At 45.5% G+C, this 18,333-nt stretch overlaps 2 protein-coding genes across 5 annotated transcripts in view; one reads left to right on the forward strand and one right to left on the reverse strand.

Annotated features, from left to right (window-relative positions):
- Window positions 1-10,341, reverse strand: part of adamts6 (ADAM metallopeptidase with thrombospondin type 1 motif, 6) — a 56,086-nt gene extending 45,745 nt beyond the window's left edge. For all 3 annotated transcript variants that reach the window (XM_076029564.1, XM_076029563.1, XM_076029562.1), the window contains exons 1-8: window positions 10,137-10,341; window positions 8,334-8,760; window positions 7,842-8,224; window positions 5,651-5,831; window positions 4,837-5,060; window positions 4,374-4,457; window positions 3,987-4,132; window positions 1,766-1,809 (exon numbers count right to left, since the gene is read on the reverse strand). In XM_076029564.1, coding sequence (XP_075885679.1) covers window positions 1,766-1,809; window positions 3,987-4,132; window positions 4,374-4,457; window positions 4,837-5,060; window positions 5,651-5,831; window positions 7,842-8,224; window positions 8,334-8,433 — 1,162 coding nt within the window. In that variant the 5' untranslated portion in view covers window positions 8,434-8,760; window positions 10,137-10,341. The remainder of the gene's footprint in view (window positions 1-1,765; window positions 1,810-3,986; window positions 4,133-4,373; window positions 4,458-4,836; window positions 5,061-5,650; window positions 5,832-7,841; window positions 8,225-8,333; window positions 8,761-10,136) is intronic.
- Window positions 1-17,311, forward strand: part of LOC142890491 (placenta-specific gene 8 protein-like) — a 44,842-nt gene extending 27,531 nt beyond the window's left edge. The window contains exons 1-4 of one of the 2 annotated variants that reach the window (XM_076029573.1): window positions 15,516-15,540; window positions 15,719-15,827; window positions 15,926-16,050; window positions 17,172-17,311. In XM_076029573.1, the coding sequence (XP_075885688.1) occupies window positions 15,743-15,827; window positions 15,926-16,050; window positions 17,172-17,276 (315 nt within the window). In that variant the 5' untranslated portion in view covers window positions 15,516-15,540; window positions 15,719-15,742 and the 3' untranslated portion in view covers window positions 17,277-17,311. Of the gene's footprint in view, window positions 1-15,515; window positions 15,541-15,718; window positions 15,828-15,925; window positions 16,051-17,171 lie in introns of those variants that run through there. The other variant, XM_076029572.1, reaches the window with a different exon arrangement.
- Window positions 17,312-18,333: the final 1,022 nt, after the last annotated feature.

The following is an 18,333-nucleotide window of genomic DNA, read 5'->3' on the forward strand; positions in this document are numbered from 1 at the left end:
CTTCACTCACTCACTCACTCTCACACACACACACACCCACGCCGCATTGCGAGCTGTTTCCTCGGCGTCGCCGTGGACCTTGCATTATCTCCAGCTCTGCAATTACCCAGCGACCCCAAAGGGCAGCGGTCTGACCCGGGGAGAGCATGATCCCACTGTCTCTCTGTCCACCTCACCCCACCCCAAAGAGTTTGGAGGCCATGGGAGAGAGGGAGGCACTCGGGGGGGGGGGGTGATGAGACAAACGAGGAAGCCGAGCAGATGCCGGGGCAATTAAAGCGACCGGGGGAATGTGACGAATGTAACGAATGCGGTCAATCTGTCAAACCACCCCTGAAGTCACAATATTACCTCCAAGATATACTGTGGTGCCCGCAGGGAGCCTGGGCCAAGATAAAGACGGGGGTGGGGAAGGGGGCTGGGAGGCCGAGAGGGAGAGAGTCACGGCGGCAGGTTTTTTTTTTTTCCCGGACTGAGAACTGCCACCGGCACATCACACGCTCCATCTTCCCCCTCATGAGCTGCTTCAATTGCCCTTTTCCCCTCCCACTTCCCCCTGACCTCCCTCCTCCTCCTGTTGTCCCCCCTGTTTATAACCTCGCCCTCCAGCCGCCTCGGGAGTCCATCAACAGGTTTCTCTTTTCTCTCTCTGTCTCTCAAGCGGAAGCGTGAACGCCTACGACACCCTGGTGCCTCTTTCCCACCGAGATTAGCAGGAAAGAATCTCATAGGAAACTCGTAGGCTGCGTTCAGACTGCAGGCGAGTCTGATTCAAATCAGATTCCTTCTCAAATCCGATTTTTAGGGCTGACTGTCCACACTGGTTTTCAGCGAGTGTCCAAATGGGATCTGGCTCTGTTCGGACTGGGCCACATTATGGACCCATCTGACAGGTTGCTGCAGCAACGACGTCGGAGCGGAGGCGTCGTCCAGCGTAGCGTGCAGTGTGTGACGTCATATCACTGCGACAGCGGCACTTGTTGCGATACATGGCCTGGAGCTTGGCTTGAATGGAGCTACAGTATCTCCCCACACACTGATGAGCCAATGAGCTTCCTCCTCTGTCCGGGGACTGCCGTTTCCTACTTCTTCTGTCTGCTCCAATACGTTCTAGCTCCGAACCTGGAATCGCGCCCTCTGGTGGCGCATTGGGTCTTGCGTCACGTAGAGTGACGTCACGGACAGTCAAAACCCATCGGTGTGTTTGGAGCTGTTCACACTGAGACGCATCTGTCCAAATGCCATTTGAAGCTACCTGGTTTCAATCCGTTTTCCAAAAATCGGATTTCAAGTGATTCGTGACTGTTCAGACGACATCTGGACCCGGTTTAAGCCTGGATGGGCTAAAAATCGGATCTTTGCTGGCAGTCTGAACGCGGCCAAAGAAACAATATAGAGCAACGTGGAAGCAAAGCGAGGTGCTTTTCAGAGAATTTGCGACCAAGGTGAAAAAGGTGGAAAAGGCCAGCAAGAAGTTAGAGGGAGAATGACCGCAGCTCTCCAGATTCAATCAGCAGAAGACGCTTGAAAAAACATTAATTAAGGCACGAGTCTCTTAGTGTTGGTGTCTCCAAAGCAAAGCCTCGCGGCCGCATAAGGTTGCTGCGAGGAAGTGTCAGAAGTAATAAATGAAAAGACTCAAAAGAGAGGTTGGCTGACAGAGCATAAATGATCTTTCAAAGTCGGCATCAGATAAAGACTACTAGTCTGGCACGATATCACACGTGAGCGTCCGTCAGCGTGGATCCATTGGAGCGCGACTCACCCAAGGTACCGCAGGGTTTGTTCTTGTAGGTGCAGATGTCATACCTGAGAGCACAGAGGGAGGGAGGGAGGGAGGGAGGAAAAAAGGGGAGGCGGTCGGAGGGGCGAGGGGGAGAGGGCGAGAAGAACACAAACACATTATCTCAGCATTTTTCCCGAACATCTTAATTTTTTTTTTTTCCACTGGCTCCTTTCCATCCCATTCTTTCCGCGTTTAATCACAAACCTGCCGCGCTGCGTAATCTCGAACCTTTGGCCCAACAATGGCGCCACACGGAGCCGCGGCAGGGTGTTTGTTTTTTTTTTTCCTTAAGTCCAGGAACACACCTGGTTCAACCCCCCCCCCCTATTCACCCCCTCTGAAATGTCACAAACATGAAGGTCCCAGCGTCGTCCCCCCCCACCCTCCCTACGTCTCTCCCCCTCATGCAGGTAATCCAATAGAAGCGGAACACGGAGCTCTACAAACGAGTACATTTAAAATAAACCATCCAATCATTCTTAAAGCTTTTAATCTATTAAAACCAAGGGCACCGAAAATTTAATTTTATCCTTCTTTCCCTCTCTCCTTCCAACCCATAATCTCCTCTTCCTCCTGCTGCCCCCCCGCCCGCCGCCATACCCCCAACACACACACTCCCCTCCCCGTGGCGCAGCTCCAAACCAATAAAGTGCCTCGTTTAGCATGTCCGTTTGTTTGGATTTATTTCCCTAATTTCCCCCCGTGCCTCGTCGAGTGCGACAGGCCCGTTGCGAGCGGGGCAGCGCCGCAGCCTCAGAACTCGGAATAATTCAACGCGTCCGTCAGGCCCGTAAACGCCGAGACGGAGGAACTGGCTGCGGTTGAAAAGTGAGAATTAGCGTGTCGCCTTTTGCGTGGGTGTTTCGTCTGAGCGCCAACAGGTGCAGCCGAATCAGCCTCTGTACGCTTGCCGGATGGACGCACAACCAATCAGAGGCAAGCTGGCACTCTGGGTGGTTGAACGTGCGGACGGTTGTGTAATAAACCCAGTGTGTGACGGTTCAGATTTCAGATCTGAAATACGTGACTGGCCGCCACAGCCGACTCAATTGGCAGAGAAGTTTGTAGAGATTGTGGTTGCCAGTTGTGGACGAAAACCAGCACAGCAGCCACATGCAAGGGTAGGGGGGCTTTCGCCTCAGTGCAAAGTTGGTGTGAACCTAGAGATAACTGCGAGCATGCTAGCTGCAACTACAAATATCCGTTGCTAACTTTGCTAGCTTGCAATGTAGTAATGCGCAAAAAGTTCAGTTTTACGCACAGATCTGTCAGAACTGCGCAACACAGGGAGAAACACTGCCTCCAAGAGCAGCGTCGTACTTTGATATGATTATAAAATGTACAACATTCACCGTGCAGCTCCCCCTTGTGGACTATCAGTGCCCTCCCCCCCCGGCGTCAGTGACTGTGAGTTACAAGTTCCACGAGCCGCTACGATCCTGAGTTCCATACATGACAGCCAGAGATAAAACCCATTAGCATTGCACGTAAGCTCTTACCCAGCAGCCTTTGGTGCATCGCAGAGCTAAAATGAGCAAATAAAAAACGGGAGCCAAAGTGGCTGGACAACGTCAGCTGACAGACAACCAGCGAGAAAGCGCACAAAGTTTTGAACAGAGCCCAGAGGCTTTTTCTTCTCTTTTTTTTGAAAAACTTTGGCTTGAACCCATGTCAATCATAGAACACTATTCACTCTCTTGACAAAACCATTAGGGGTTTACTTTAGTTGCTAGGCTATGTGGCCAAAACAGTTCCAGGTAATGACAGGGGTTTGCTGTTTTATGGTAACTCCGTGACATAAATTGCAGCGTGACAGGTAGAGTGAGTCTGCAACGGCACAGTACATTGCAGGAGCGGAGCAATTTTTTATTTATATTTATATATATATATATATATTAATTATTTATTTTATTTTTATTTTTTTGGGGGGGCGGGGGGGGTGCTGGGGGGTTGTACTTCCATCGACTCCAACAGTCACAGGTGAAGTTTCAGGTGCAGATGGGTTGGAGACGTAGAGGTTTGTGCAAACATGCACAGGCGAAAACGCCCCGAACTGAGCTGAACCAGAGACGTCCCTGCAGCTCGAGTGCATAAAACTACCCGCAGCGTATTTCCACAAGAGCAAAAATGAAGAAACTAAAAAGAAACAAAGCAAAGTCTCAGGAGCGAAACTTGATGAGCACTTGGCACCGACACTCACCGCGTGATCAGGACAGCGTTGTCATGATGAGCCATCCCGTTTTCAGGGATACTGTTGCCACCGCTGTGATGCGACAAGATGGACTTCTGCCACTTGCAGAAACTATCCAGAGACTTGTCAGCATGATGGTTTATCTCCAGGTTGGGCTGCAAAGTGGAAACAATCCAGTTAGCCATTTTAGAAAATGTGGGTAAGGATGGTTGGATGGATTTGCAAATACGATAAAATGTGGTGCCTTATCAAAGAAATTACAATACAGCCGAATAATCCCAGGTAAATGCTGGCATTGACATTGACCTGGCTGCTGTACAGGTTAGAACGGTCGTAAAGGTCGAAACCCCACAGACAGTGAGCAGACTATAAGGCATCCAAGTAATTTTTACTCACCTGATCCTCCGTCAGAACAATCAAGCGGGTGACAATGATGTTCACAACATTTCCTAGACTGGCATCACGGTAAAGTTTGGCAACCTGACCTCCAGAAAAGAAGAAAAGACACAAAGTCAGACAAATGGTGTCCACGTGTCGCAACCATGACACACATCTGATCGATAAGCAGGCTGCAGCCACGTCCCGCCCGAATCGCACTCGTCCGCAGTGAATATTTAATATTCTGAGTGCAATGTCCTGAAGTGATGTGGCGGGAGACGCGCGATAGCGCTATCGTGCTAGCTAACATCAGTATCCACGAGACAGCTGGGTTATCCCTAGCATAGCATCAAGACTATGCCGTGCATTTGGTATACATCTTTTTTACATAATAAAACTACCAGGATGCGGTCATCTGGGTCATGCCCTGTGTTTCCCGGCACAGTAGACAAGAGAAGCCAAAAGGAAGGTTCAAACTTACAATATTCATCACAGACAAGATGTAGTGCTCGATGTCTTTGCGCCCGTGGTATCCCACCATCATTTTATCGGCGACCACGAGTGTCTCCACAAAGCGCTCGCTGCTCACGGAGCGCCTCTTCCTGCGGGTGCTGCTCGAGGGCTCGCTGTCATTTTGGGCCGCAGAAGACGACTGGACAGGAGAAGACGCGCTGACCGGGCAGGGCGCCTTGCTTTTATTGAGGTCTGTTCACAAGGAGAGGCCACACTGAGTTGTCCGCGTCCATATTTTCATTGCATTGTCAGTTCAAATGTGCCACTTCCTGTGCGGAGGATGCACATGCACTCAATCTGCCCCTCTGAACCTAGCAGCTAAAGTCTTTTGCTTTATGGCCCAGATGCTCTGGGAAAAAGCTATAAGATGGTACAAGTTAAGGCACGCTAGCTTCCTGGCGATGACAGACTCTGCTGTTCCTTGGCCCAAATACCTAAATATCCACCTGGTTCCTTTTTCCAATTCGTCATATCTGAGCAGACGCAATATCTGGTGGAGTCGCTTGAATTTTCTTCAAAGCTGAACATTTCCACAAATAGGATTTGCACCTCTGTTAACGTCTGAGCTGTGTACTTTCACTCTGAAGCGCCTTTATGAGCGTCGTATTTTTCTAGCTTTTTTCCAGGCCATTAGCAACTATAGCATACAAGAAGCCCACTCTTGTCTTCAAGTGCCTGGGCCTAGAACCAAACCAGCACTTCCTCAAACCTGCTATGTATAGTTCTGCCTTCACGTCAGTTCCACCCACACAGAGTCCGAGCCCAGATGGAGGTTCACCAACCTGAAATGCCACAGCTGAGCTCCTGGCTATGCTCCTGTGGCGAGGGCATGGCAGACACTTTATAAATAACATGTTGCTGTGCTTCTTCCAGGTCCCATTCACCGGAGGCGGCGGCGGCGGCGGATGTGTTCTTTAATGGCTCTATCAAATACTGTTCGTCCTCTGTTGTAATGACACCGTGCTTGTTGGGGGGAGACAATCAAAACAGGGAGAAACAGGTCACAAACACAAATGCACATTGGGCTAAATGGCAAGAGTAACTTAAATGGGGGAAAAAACAACTTCCAGGTTGTCTGTGTTGAAGTACTGAGTACTTTCATTTGCACATGGACAAATTTCTGCTATTTTAAATACAGCGTATATACATTGTATTTTATCATCTGTGGTTAGACCATGCAAGTGTTACACAAAATTGGACACAGCTGAATTTCTACTCCGATTTGACTTTTGACCAGTGGTCACTGTTGGTAATGCAGCTACAAATACCAAAAATAAAACTTGCAGATTTTGCAGTTAAACAAATTACATAGAAGAAACAGTTGCATAACTAACTAAAACAACCAAATTTTTATATTTTATATGATATTGGACATCATCCAAATGTAGTTGTGTTCGAGTTTTAAAGATCTGGACAAAGAATCAGTGAAAGAAAGCTGCTACAAGGTTGCATTATTTAGAATTGAGATGTACTCCAGGTAAATAATGGATTCATGATACCTTTTTTCTTCAATAGCCTCTCCAAAATCTCCACCGCCATGCACTCACTATCGGGTGAAGTAGCCTTTACGAAACCATGTTGCATTCTGGCGCAAGCATTAATGGGGTTGTGATTTTGCACACAAACTACAACGCATTAGCTGCGCCTACAAATTGCTCACATCAAGACCTGCATTATGAGCACTGCCCTAAATCCTTCACCCCCCTCTGAGAAGCATAAACAGTCCTTCAAAACGAGTTTGTAGAAAATACCACCTTGGCTCTGTAAAACCTCCACTGAAAGCAATTATCCGCACCTCACACCGAAGCACACACACGCACTCACGCACTCACTCACTCGCTCACACGCACACACACACATGCTCGACTCTGGGCTTTAATAGTGTGTGATGTCAACATCTCAAACTGTCCAGACAGCTGATTACATTAAAGTCCAGACACAGTTTTGTCCATTTTTGGTGTTGTTACAAAAAAAGAGCGAGCACTAATTCAATTTATGATACCGCTAGCAGGTCTTGCCAACACATTTTGCTGCATATTTTTCTCCAGATGATTGCAATTGCCAATAAGAATCAGGGCTTGTCCCCCACCCCCACCCCCGCCCAACCTTCTTCGGAGTTCCTCCAAAGCAGGGAGAGCTCATTAAAACGTCCCCCTATTCCTTGGTTATCACAGGGAGACTGGACACACATGCAGTCTGCAATTAGGAGCCTCGGGGCCGCTGGCTTAGACAGGATAATTAGATACCTTGTTGGTGTTGTTCGGGTTTTTGTTTTCAAAATGACCACTTTGGGTAATGTTTACAATTTAGACCCGTCATTTCACATATCCACTTAGAGGAATCCCAACTACTAATCTGGGGGATGAGGCGGGCTATTTATCTCGAACAGATCACTGGGAGATTCACCCCGCTGCGAACTGCCTACAGACCCCATGTGCCAAGTGACAGGGATGCCAAAATTCTGCTAAACTAACTACAATTTGGTCTAATCCTCTGAGGGATTGGCTGACACAGTAGCAACACAAGTGTGATGTGTGTGGGAGACACGGGGGCCTGGAACTACCCGTCCCCAGCCCGCCCAGCACTTTTTTTCGTGGAAAAAACGTTTCACTTTTTTGCTTTTTACACACTTTTTCTGTCATTTTAGCTACTTTGGCCGCAGCCATTAGCATAGTTAGCCGACAGCAGCTGACAAGGACACACAACGAGATGTCAGTGTGAAGATAACAGGTCGAACGCTGCACAGCGCCATCAATACAACTTTTAAACATCAGGAAAACAGAAGATTTGTCCGAAAAACAGGGAAATAGACAACTTTCATTCAATGCTAACAATGGCGGTTGCCATATTGGATTGGGAAGGTTTTCGCGGCTTTCTGAGGTGAAATTACGACTTCAAAGGGGGCGTTTCTGACGTCACTCGATTCGACAGAGTGTGGACCTGATACGGACCAAGAAAACCTGCCCTACTCACCAGGCCTTTGCAGTTGCTGAGTGCCACTCTGGTGGTGCTGTGCTGATTTTGCAAAATCCCCACATAGTGACAGTTGTCGACCACGTTGTGACGCCACTCCAGCCCGCCTTTGCCCCAGTATTCCACCGTGAAATGTTTGGACACCAGGTGCGGGCTGAGCGTCAGGTTCAAGTGAAAGTGCTTCCCGTAGGCGGACAGTGAGTAGAACAGCTGCGACTCTGGCGGGTCCAGTGCAGGCACGGCTCCCATGTTGGCTTCCGCCAACCCGCGTCTCCGTCGGCCAGGCCGGTGGTGCTTCACAGTGTAGCTCAGGAACTTTCCGTTCTCGTCGACCCGCGCCGGGACAGTCACCTGGTAGTGCTGCAGGACAGACAGGAACTCCTCTTTTACGCAAAGAGGAGATTTAAAATCAAAACAAAACAAAGGAGGAGATCGTTAATACCTTTGGTCAAGACACAAGCAGCGAAACCTGATCCTGATCCCCTGACATACCTTGAGAGTTGTGTGAAAGTCTGTTAACGTTTGGAAATACGGAAGCAGCCATCGCCACCAGGCTAAGTATCCAAGTCAGCGTCTTCCACAAAATTTCCATAATTCAGGGGAAGCTGTGACATGGGGTTTGGGGGTAGAGGGTGCTACAAATGGGCTAAAAGCGCACGGTCGCTCCAGTGCGACACCACAACAAGTCCATGGTTCCTCTCCTTCGCTCGAATCTTCTCGTCGCGCTCGAGGGCTCATCCAGGTCTCAGATCGCTCCTAAAGGCGAGCGCACTCGCATCTCGGTGGCCTCCGGGTTCATGTCAGCGGCTCGAGGAAGAAGAAGCACAGCGTAATCCATCAGGCACAGTCACTCTTCAGGTGTAGCTCCACACAGGAAGTCCTATATTGGAGACTTGTCTTGACCAATCCATCTGCATTCCTGGGGAAAGGACATCAGTGACAGGGTGAAATTATGTCTTCCTTCTTGCGGACCTGTCGTCAAGTCTGATGGCATGACGCTCGATGATCGTTGGTTTATTCATCACCTTTTGTCAAAGCTGTTAATTTTGCCTAGGACCAATCATATATAATCTTGTGATTTATTGACTAACTGTTTGTTTTTTTTGGGGGGGGGATTAAATGAATAATCATGTGAACCAATAATAAACATCTAATGGGAACGTGGGTGCAACCAGATCTGACTTTTGCTCAAGAAAGAGCTCAACATCAAATCAGTTAAACCAGGAAAATGAATCTTTATTTTTCTATTGGTCCACAAAGCAAACAGCTGGGCCAACTGTTGCATCTGCAGTCGACAGCATCGGATCCTATTGGAGGTGACTGAATGAAAGCCTCCTACAGAGCTCAGCGTCAACTCATCAACTGGAGCTCGCCATCTCTCTCTCTCTCTCTCTCTCTCTCTCTCTCTCTCTCTCTCTCTCACTCACTTTCTCTCTCTCTGTCTCTCTCTCTCTCTCTGACTACTTGCTGATCCGTGATTCGTTTGCGAGCCTCAAACGAAGCAAGCTGACGCTGACAAATCTCGCCTCTTGCTCGACGCGATCCCCGCGCACTCCTCTGCGGTTTCGCTCGGCGTCACGAGCCGCGCGGCACCATGTGCACACCGCGGGCATAAACAAACGTCAGCGCGCGCCGCTTATGACGGTCCAGTGGAAGTGGTCGGCAACCGAAACCACACAGATGGCAGACCCGGCCACGAGTAAACATTAACGGAAAAAAAAAAAAAAAAAAAAAAACATTTTTATTTATTTTCTATTTTTTTGGCGCTAATGTTTCTTTAGCTGCGCGCTCCAGACAGACTGCGCTACTTACTTGGCCGCACTGGCCCAGACACTTGGCAGGCGGCCGTGTGTGCAATGCGCCCAAGAAGAAAAAGAAAAGGGAAAGAGAGAGAGAGAAAAAAAAACCCTCCAAATAAACCACCTGACATCACTTTGACGCGGTTTCGGAGACTGAAATCTCTCGAGTCAGCGCGCAGACGCACGGATCTGCCATGGAACGCGCTGCAGGAGGCAGCGCCAAATGAATAAAGATTTCTCCCTGAATTAAGCTACTACTTTTCGCAACAAAAAAAAAAAAAAACAGAAAAACAGTTCGGCAACTCTGGGCTGAATGCATGCTATCTCCCGGGGTGGCTCTAAAAAAAAAAAAAAAAGAAAAGAAAAGAAAAGAAAAGAAAAAAAAAGCTCGGCGACTCAGACACAAAAACTACCTGACAGGAGCTCGCCTGTGTGTGTGTGTGTGTGTGTGTGCGTGTGTGTGTGCTCTCTCAACAGTGTGTTCACACATAGTTACCATACTCATCTTCATGGCCGGCTCCGATTCCAACTGTGCACAGGGAGAGCACCGGGACAAAAGACTTGTGCAGCTCTGAAGTTTCCGCCACACTGTTCTCTCCTCTTCTCATCCCCCTTTGGACTCTGCCATCCTGCAAAAAGTCGCGGCGCGAGTGTCTCTTCAGAGACAGACGCCGGTGGCAGCAGCAGCAGCAGCAACAGCAGCAGCAGCAGCAGCAACAGCAGCAACAGTGTGCCTCGCAACTCAGACACTGTCACCTCCAACAACAACAACAAAAAAAAAAAGAGTCTTTAAAAGTCTTGGTTTTCCTCCAGCAAAAAAAAAAAAAAAAAAAAAAACTTCTACTCGCGGCTTGATCTGTCACTGATGCATTCTGGACTTTGTAGGTTCCTGCTAGTGTGGCTCAGAGTAGCTTCTTTTTTTTTCCCCAAAAGAAAAAAGTGAGTTAAGGTTACAGAGGTTGTTCTGCCATCTCAGGGAGCGCCGCAGCAGAATGCCTCTCAGGAGGGGGGAAAAAGTGCATGCAAACACCAGCAAGGGAAAGGAGGGGGGGGAAAGTTGACTTGGAGCTGCTCCCCTCTCACTACTATGCAGAAACCGGTCTGTCTCAGTCCCGGACAGCTTCAAATTGGACCCTTTTTTTTTTTTTTTTTTTTTTTTTTTTCCTTTTTTTTTTTTTTTAGACGAGGGAGATGACGTCAGTGCAGATGTGCCGCTGCTCGCTCCTCCATCAGCTGTGCGCATGCCTATCGCCGCTGCCCTGGAATAACACCGCAAACTTCAGCTTCTTTAAGCTGAACGCAGAGGTGGCGCTGGTTTTGCTGTACGTTGAAGGGAGCGGGGCGCTTCACGTGGTTAAACATGCACCTATTGCCGGATGAAGGGAAATCAAATCGCGCCTTTTTAAAGGGACTGTTAAAGGCCGTTTTTTTAAAAAATATATATATGCATTGATTTTGACCCGCACTTAAAGTAGAATTTGCAAGAATTTATGAATGCATCAAGCCAAGTTGCAGCAGATATTGTATGTCCGTTGAATGACATGGGATGGTTTCATCTGTCTGAAGTCAATAAAGAGCGTCAACAGATGGCGGGTTTAGTGGTGGGAAAGACAGGAAAGGGAAGGAAAAAAAAGTTTGATTTGTTTTATTTTATTTTTTAATTTTAAGTAAGTCAAAGCACTAAAGTGGTGTGATCAGCAAAAGGAATTCACTCCTTTAAACTTTCACGTGCTTATCTTTTTTCTGCATTTCAGTTTCTGTTGATAACAGTTTGGGTTGCAAACAGGGGAAACGTTCCAATTTACCACCAACCTGAAGCAAAAAGCGCCGGATAAACAGAGGTTTTGTTCATGTTTATGTTTTTCCGTCTTCTTTTTCCATTTTATCTCTGTTTATTTCCCTGATAGCTGTCCGGATCTGTCTCGGCGGCCGCTGTGGGAAACCTCAGGAAAGAAAAAAAAAAAAAAAAACACTGACAGACAAAACCTATTTCAATCCAACCAAAAAGCATCTGCATAAACGAAGTCATGAAATGTTCCTTGAACTCTGACACTTCATTAATTGTCGTTTAATCGGGTTTTGCATTCTCTCATTTGCAGTTTACTTTTTAAGGTGATATATCAGTGTTGGTTTAATTTCATCTTCTTAGGCTGATAAATACCGCTGCTTCTAGTCAGTGGCTGCATCACTAATTTGACGGGGACTGTGCTAAAGGACTGAGAACCCAGAAACTCCAACTGAGAACTGGACGTGCATCGCGCCCTCCCCCTAACGGTCAGCGACAGTATAGGCCACAATCCCCTCCAATACGGAATCAGATCAACTTCTAACAGATCCGTTTTGTGGTTGTAGCAGGTAGCAATTACCCTCATACTAATGATTGTTGATGTTACAGTTCTTGATGTCAGTGTAATTCCGAGGCAACAAGATACACAGGATGTAGGGGTGGAGAGGGATCCACCAGTAGCATGGATGATTGATGTTTCATTTCATTTTCCCATAGGAATTAACAGACAAAAAAAAAATGTAAACAAGTGCAGAAGGTGCACGGGTTCATTTCAAGTCATTGGTGGATTTTCCCCCAATGCAGGAAAATGTCACTATGTTTGTCACTGTCACCTTCAGGAAAATGAAATGAAGTGAAGTGAAACTCAGCTATATTGATATAGCACTGGGGGAAAAAAGCACGTGTGCCTTTTCCTCAGTAATCCAAAGAATCACGAAGGAAAACTGTCAAGGTGCAGCTTCACTCCCTTGTTATGTTTAGTTGTGAGTCAGTTGTTCTTTTCTCAAAGGAGACGTGTCTTCGGCGGTGACGGGCCGCAGAGCCTCTGGCTCCAAGTGACATCACTGTATTGCATGGCTTGACTGAACATTTTTCACTGGAGTGAATGGGAAGATAATATCTTCAAACAACATACTCAGCTCAAAGCGCTAACAGCACCGTCATGGCCCTCACCAACCAGAGTAAGAAAACAGGAGATACAGTCGTCTGTTTGCATGTTAACAACGCTGTTATTGTGTGGCTCACCCAGGAGCTACAACCTCACATATTCCCAGTGTAAAATCTGAATTTGCACAGTAACTACATCTGTCAGATACACGACGTGAAGTTAAAAAAAAAAAGGGGGGGGGGGCCAGTTGTTTTTTTCTTGTAACTTTGAGTAGAAGCATGCGTTGGCTTAAAATGGGAGCACTCAAGCGAGGCCCGTCTAAACTGTGCTTGACTTTTGCCGTAATGAAATAATTCTGTGCTGAAGGAATGGCCTCACTGCAGACGCACCATCACCAAGCAACGTCGGAATCAACAAAGAACATAAACTGGATTCTGACACTTGTCTGGCACCTTGAATCAAGCTAATGAAAACTGCCGACAAGGCAGGGGGAAAAAGAGAAACATGCACACATCACTGTCTTTGTCTCAAAGCCTGGACTAAGAGGCCATTGTATATTGTGTCGGAGGATTTTCAGAATTTAGGCCTCTTGTCATGTGCGCTCAGCCTGGTGAAAGTATTTTCGGTGTGTCGTGCTGTAGAGGAGGATAAATGGCAACCTTGCGTAGTTTGCTGTAATTTAGCTCATGTCTATCTTTAGCTAGTCGGAAATTGAAAATCAGACTTACAGCTGCCCATTATGCAGCGGCCTGTATCATTACAGTCAGGCTGTCATTACGCGATGCCCCCCTCCACGCGACTGGGTGTCGACTAATTTATGGGAAACAGCGACATTGAGTGTCCAAAAGGGGAATAGCGCTGGGCTATACATCCAAGGCGTTGCGTTGCAGTGAACGTCAATCTTTTCAAAGGATTTTGGGAAGAAAAAAAAAAAACATTTATAAATTTGCTTCGCAAAATATATTTGCGGTTAATTGGGACAAAACACTTAACAAATTCAAGATCATTTCACTTATATAATTTTTTTATTGCATCTCTGAGTTGGTCTTACAACTCATAGCAATCTCTGATCTCTGACACTCATTTCTGGATATCAAGACCAATAGTAAATGATTGGCTAATATATTAGCCTCATATTTGCAAGGCTAAGGAAACATTGGAGGAACAGGGCTGCACGGTCGAGGTCTCCGACCTGTACGCCCTGAAGTTCAAATATGAATGTGCAAATAGAGCAAATATGAATGAGGTCTGTGCGTGTTACTTATTCAGTATTACGCAGTTTCAGAAAAAAGCCAAAAAGCTTATTCCAAATGATGTTAATTAACTAAACGCAGAGATCCTTCCATGTGTGCAGCAAAATGCTGGAGATCTTTTACCAGTCTGTTGTGGCCAGCAGTCTCTTCTCCTCTGTGGTCTGCTGGGGTGGCAGCATCTCAGCCAGTGATACAGGTGACAGGTGTCGTGCTGAGCAAACTGATCAAGGAAGCCGGCTCTGTCATTGGCTGCAGTCAGGAGACTTTTGAGGCGGTGGTGGAGAGGAGGACGCTGAACAAGCTTCTGTCCATCATGGACAATCAGGACCACACTCTTGACAGACAGCAGAGCGTCTTCTCCAAAGGACTGAGGCAGCTGCGTTGTCTGAAGGATAGCTTCAGAAGATCCTTCCTTCCGAGAGCCATCACTCTGTACAACTCTTCCCCCCTCTGTGACAGATAGCATTCTGGACTTTTTAACTGGACTCAACGGCAAATAATGCAAAAATGGTTTATAAAGCCTTGCTTATCCCTGCCTTTGCACATCTTTGACTGTCTATGCACATCTGCCCCTGGTTTGTTGTAAATAGATGGATTTGATTTCTTATTGTAAATGTAGCTGTTTAATGCACTTATTTTGAAATGCGGACCTTTTAGTTTGATACTCTAAAACGGAAGTAGCATTTGTTAACTTCGCCAACTTCAAGACGCAAGTACTGAGACGCACCGGTAAAAGCATGCGCGCTCACTAAGGTGGAGAAGACAGCTTTCAAGATAACTCTGCCGTTGGTTGAGAAGCAGGCTAAAGTGTTCAACGGTGTTCATTAAACATCTGTAAAGGAACTGGAGTCTCGTTTCCGATCAACTGGACGGCATACTTATATTTTATTGTTTTTCTTGTTCATACTGTATAGTTTAACCACTTTCTAACTGTAAACTGAAATTACTGTATAGTTTATTTTTATCCTTCTTCTTTCACTTTTTGTATTGTTTTTTTGACTGCTGCAACAGTGCTGTTTCCCAATTTGGGATCAATAAAGTTAGTTGCGAATGAACGATTGAAGGGTTGGCGGTTCAAATCCCCGGCTCCAACTGTCAACATGTGGCAGTGTCCTTGGGCAAGACACAAAACGCTATATCAGTGCAGTACATTTACCATAAACAAGTTTGTTAATCATTCCTTGATATTAATAGTAACGTTGATATCAACGTTATAAATCAATCAAACATTAACTCCAACGCAGCCTGCCCTGACATCGCTTGGACTACGCAGTTCCCCATTGCTGTTGACAAACCATCAGTGTGGACAATTAAAACAATCCATGCCAGCGGAAAAATGCTGTAATACTGGACCTTGGACCACCAACACAGCAATGACTCACTGATAGGGTTTTTCTTCTACGCCGGCTTTCTATTGAGGTGGGAGGGGTTATTTTGGGGTGTTCCAGTATCTGTATATATTCCAGTATTTGTTTGCCATATGAAATTGCTGGGTGTGCGCATGTCTGATAATGTGCGCTGTGCCCACACCCATGCGCAAATCACGTGCAAAGACGGAACACATTTTTACAGTGGCCTTGTGTAAGATGTAGTGGGTGTGTCTATTTATGGGTGAATTACCTGGAAATTGCCATCACAAGAGCAATACGGGTTAGAAAAAAAAAAGGAAAAAAAAGTCTATAAATTGGCCCACGCCAGTGTGTTCAGCCCCAGTTCACAGAAGTCGGCCGTAACTGTAGTCTCCAACTGCCAGGTGAGTGTTACTTACTGTCTCGACTCAGCCACTTCCCTGTTTTGGATACTCAGAAGAGGTGAAACACCTTTTTTTTTATATATATTCCTCCACTTTTGGGATGGGAGGGTTAAAATCAGGTGTCGTTCATTATCATTAAATCTCTGCTTCATTGTCACTGCCTATCGAAACGCAACAGGCAACTTTCTCGCCACCGCTCACCATGGCCGTCACCAACCAACCCGGAAGGTTCCAGCCGTCCGAATTCCAGAGCGGCCTGTGTTCCTGCTGCGACGACTGCTCAGTTTGTAAGCCTCTTTTGGGGGAAACACCTCCAGGCGCCGCCTCGAGAGTTTGCGGAGCCCACTCCGTTTCGCTAACGTCGCCTCTCCTCCCTCCGAATCAGGCCTCTGCGGGACCTTCTGCCTGCCGTGCCTCGGCTGCTCCATTGCCAGCGACATGGACGAGTGCTGCCTGTGCGGAACGCAGTTGGCAATACGCAGCGTCTACAGGACCAGATACAACATCGAGGTGAGTTTGCACCGTGTGCATTTGTGATGGTGTGAATTGATGTGCAAACATTGGAGCAGGCTGCTTTCCAAAGCCAACTTTAACCGACAACAGTGCTGCAACACTTCAGTTTAAAGGTATCAGTAATGAAAATATTTGCTGTAGCCTCAGTTTAGAATCTACGTCTATTCAAAATCCTAGACGGTATTCTATGTGGCTGGTTAATGAACAATTTGAACTGAATTCTACTTCAAACAAAGGACAATGTTATATTTTTCGTTGTACATGTTCATCATGTATAGTTAAGCTTAAAATATATCCCTTTAAAAAATAGTTACAATGTCTTTTAAGAAGAAAACAAAAAACACTGTTGGTTAACTGTAAGATAAATAAAGGTTAAAGGTTAAAATCCCAGTGATTTTCACATCCCAACGGATGTGAAATTTTACCTCTGTGCCTTTAAATGCAACCATGCAGGTCAGATTTGGCCAGGAATATCTTAAATGTGTAAAGTAAAAATAAAAATGCAATAAAATTCCGTTTTTGGGGGGTTTTGGAGAGAGAAAGAAGCACTTTGTGACAAATCGAAAAAGGAAAGAGTCAACTTTGAAGTGCAAATATGCATAGACAGTGGTTGAGTGAAAAATGGTTGACCTGGGAAAACAAGGCGCTGAGCCCTTTTGGTTTGAGCTGTAAAATTCAGGGTCTGGGAGACAAAACCTTGACCATTCGTTGTTGCGCAGCAACGTGATATGATAAAATTGTGGGGCTGTAAATCCTGCAACGCTGTCATGAGTTAGTCACAATGAGTAGTTATATATTACTGAGGTATTTGTGCCCATATGACACCGTAAATAATGACGCTTTAAATCCAAAGGACAATTGTCGGCTAATATTTACCAATTGACTGTTCATCCTCGTGTAATAAAAAAAATAATCCTCACAATCTGGTGGAAGAATAGCGATGGAAATCCTTTTGGAAGTGGAGAAAAATGCAATAATTAAAAATATATATTTGTTTTGCTTTTAAGGCTGTTGTTTGTTAGTTAGTTTGTTTGTTTTATCTTATTTAGTTTACTTTTTTTTGCTGCTTCCCTGTTTAAATGTATAATTCCTGGCTTTCTCCTCTTTTCTGTTCCCAGGGGTCGCTATGCAATGACTTCATGGCCTATTGGTGCTGCTTCTGCTGCACCACCTGTCAACTGAAGAGAGACATTAAACTCCGGAAGGCACAGGGCATTTTCTAATCTCAACAAGCATGTACAATAAAAAACAATAAAAATTCCAGGGTGATTACACACATGTCTCTTGTCCACATTGTGCTTTTAATGGCTATCATGACATTATGAAAACGCTTTTATTGGTGCTGTTGACCTTGATCAGTCAGGAGTGTTAGTCAAATGCGACACACCAGCACTAACAAAGACACAACGATTCTACGGAACAAGGAACTTTAGACTTCCCGTTGTGTTTGAACTTTTAGATCAGGAGTAAACCCGGTCAGCTGTTCATTCAAATGTCAACCTGGTAATGAGGTGGGAAGGCAAACAGAGGAACAAGATTTCTATTCAAAAATTTTGTGATCATCAAAAGGCCTGTTCACGGTCGCTGATGCCCAGTCAAAATTCTATTCGAATCGAATCAATTAAAAACTCTGGACACTCCAATTAGCTTTTTACCACCGTTAACCATCTTCTCAGACCACAAGCAGTGGTTTATAAGTGCTTTATAAATAACATTTATCATTATTATTATTATTATTATTATTATTATTATTATTATTATTATTATTTTCCAAAGAAAACTGACATTTTTTTAGTAACGCAAATATTCAATTAGACTTAAACTGAATTTGCTTTAAAATAACCAGACATAACTTGTATACTGAGAGGGCTTAGGGGAGCTTAGTTTACGCAATATGCATCACCTTAGACTTCAGGAAAAACTAATTGCAATTACATGCATAACACTGGTCAACAACAAATTTATTGTTTCTGTTTTTTTTTTTTAGCTGATTTGGGCTAATTTTAATGCGCTACGTATTTGTTTTTTGATGTTATTGTATACATGTACGGGTATTTTCACGTCAAATGATGCAAAATTCTTTGATATTTCTTGCAATCAACGAAATCTGAAGATTTTGCAATCTAATATAAAAAAAAACAATGAGTCAATTATGACTCATTGTTTTGTTTTTTTTTACTATTACAAGTAAATGAAATGGCTTCGATCTTGCAAAAATAAGCCTGACATATTCTGCTACATCTGCAATGAATACACCATTGTTCCTGACAGGAATCTAGT

This window comes from Nelusetta ayraudi, unplaced genomic scaffold (genome assembly GCF_046127955.1).
Source record: "Nelusetta ayraudi isolate G7.1 ecotype Tasmania unplaced genomic scaffold, CSIRO-AGI_Nayr_v1 ptg000026l, whole genome shotgun sequence".
Lineage (NCBI taxonomy): Eukaryota > Metazoa > Chordata > Actinopteri > Tetraodontiformes > Monacanthidae > Nelusetta > Nelusetta ayraudi.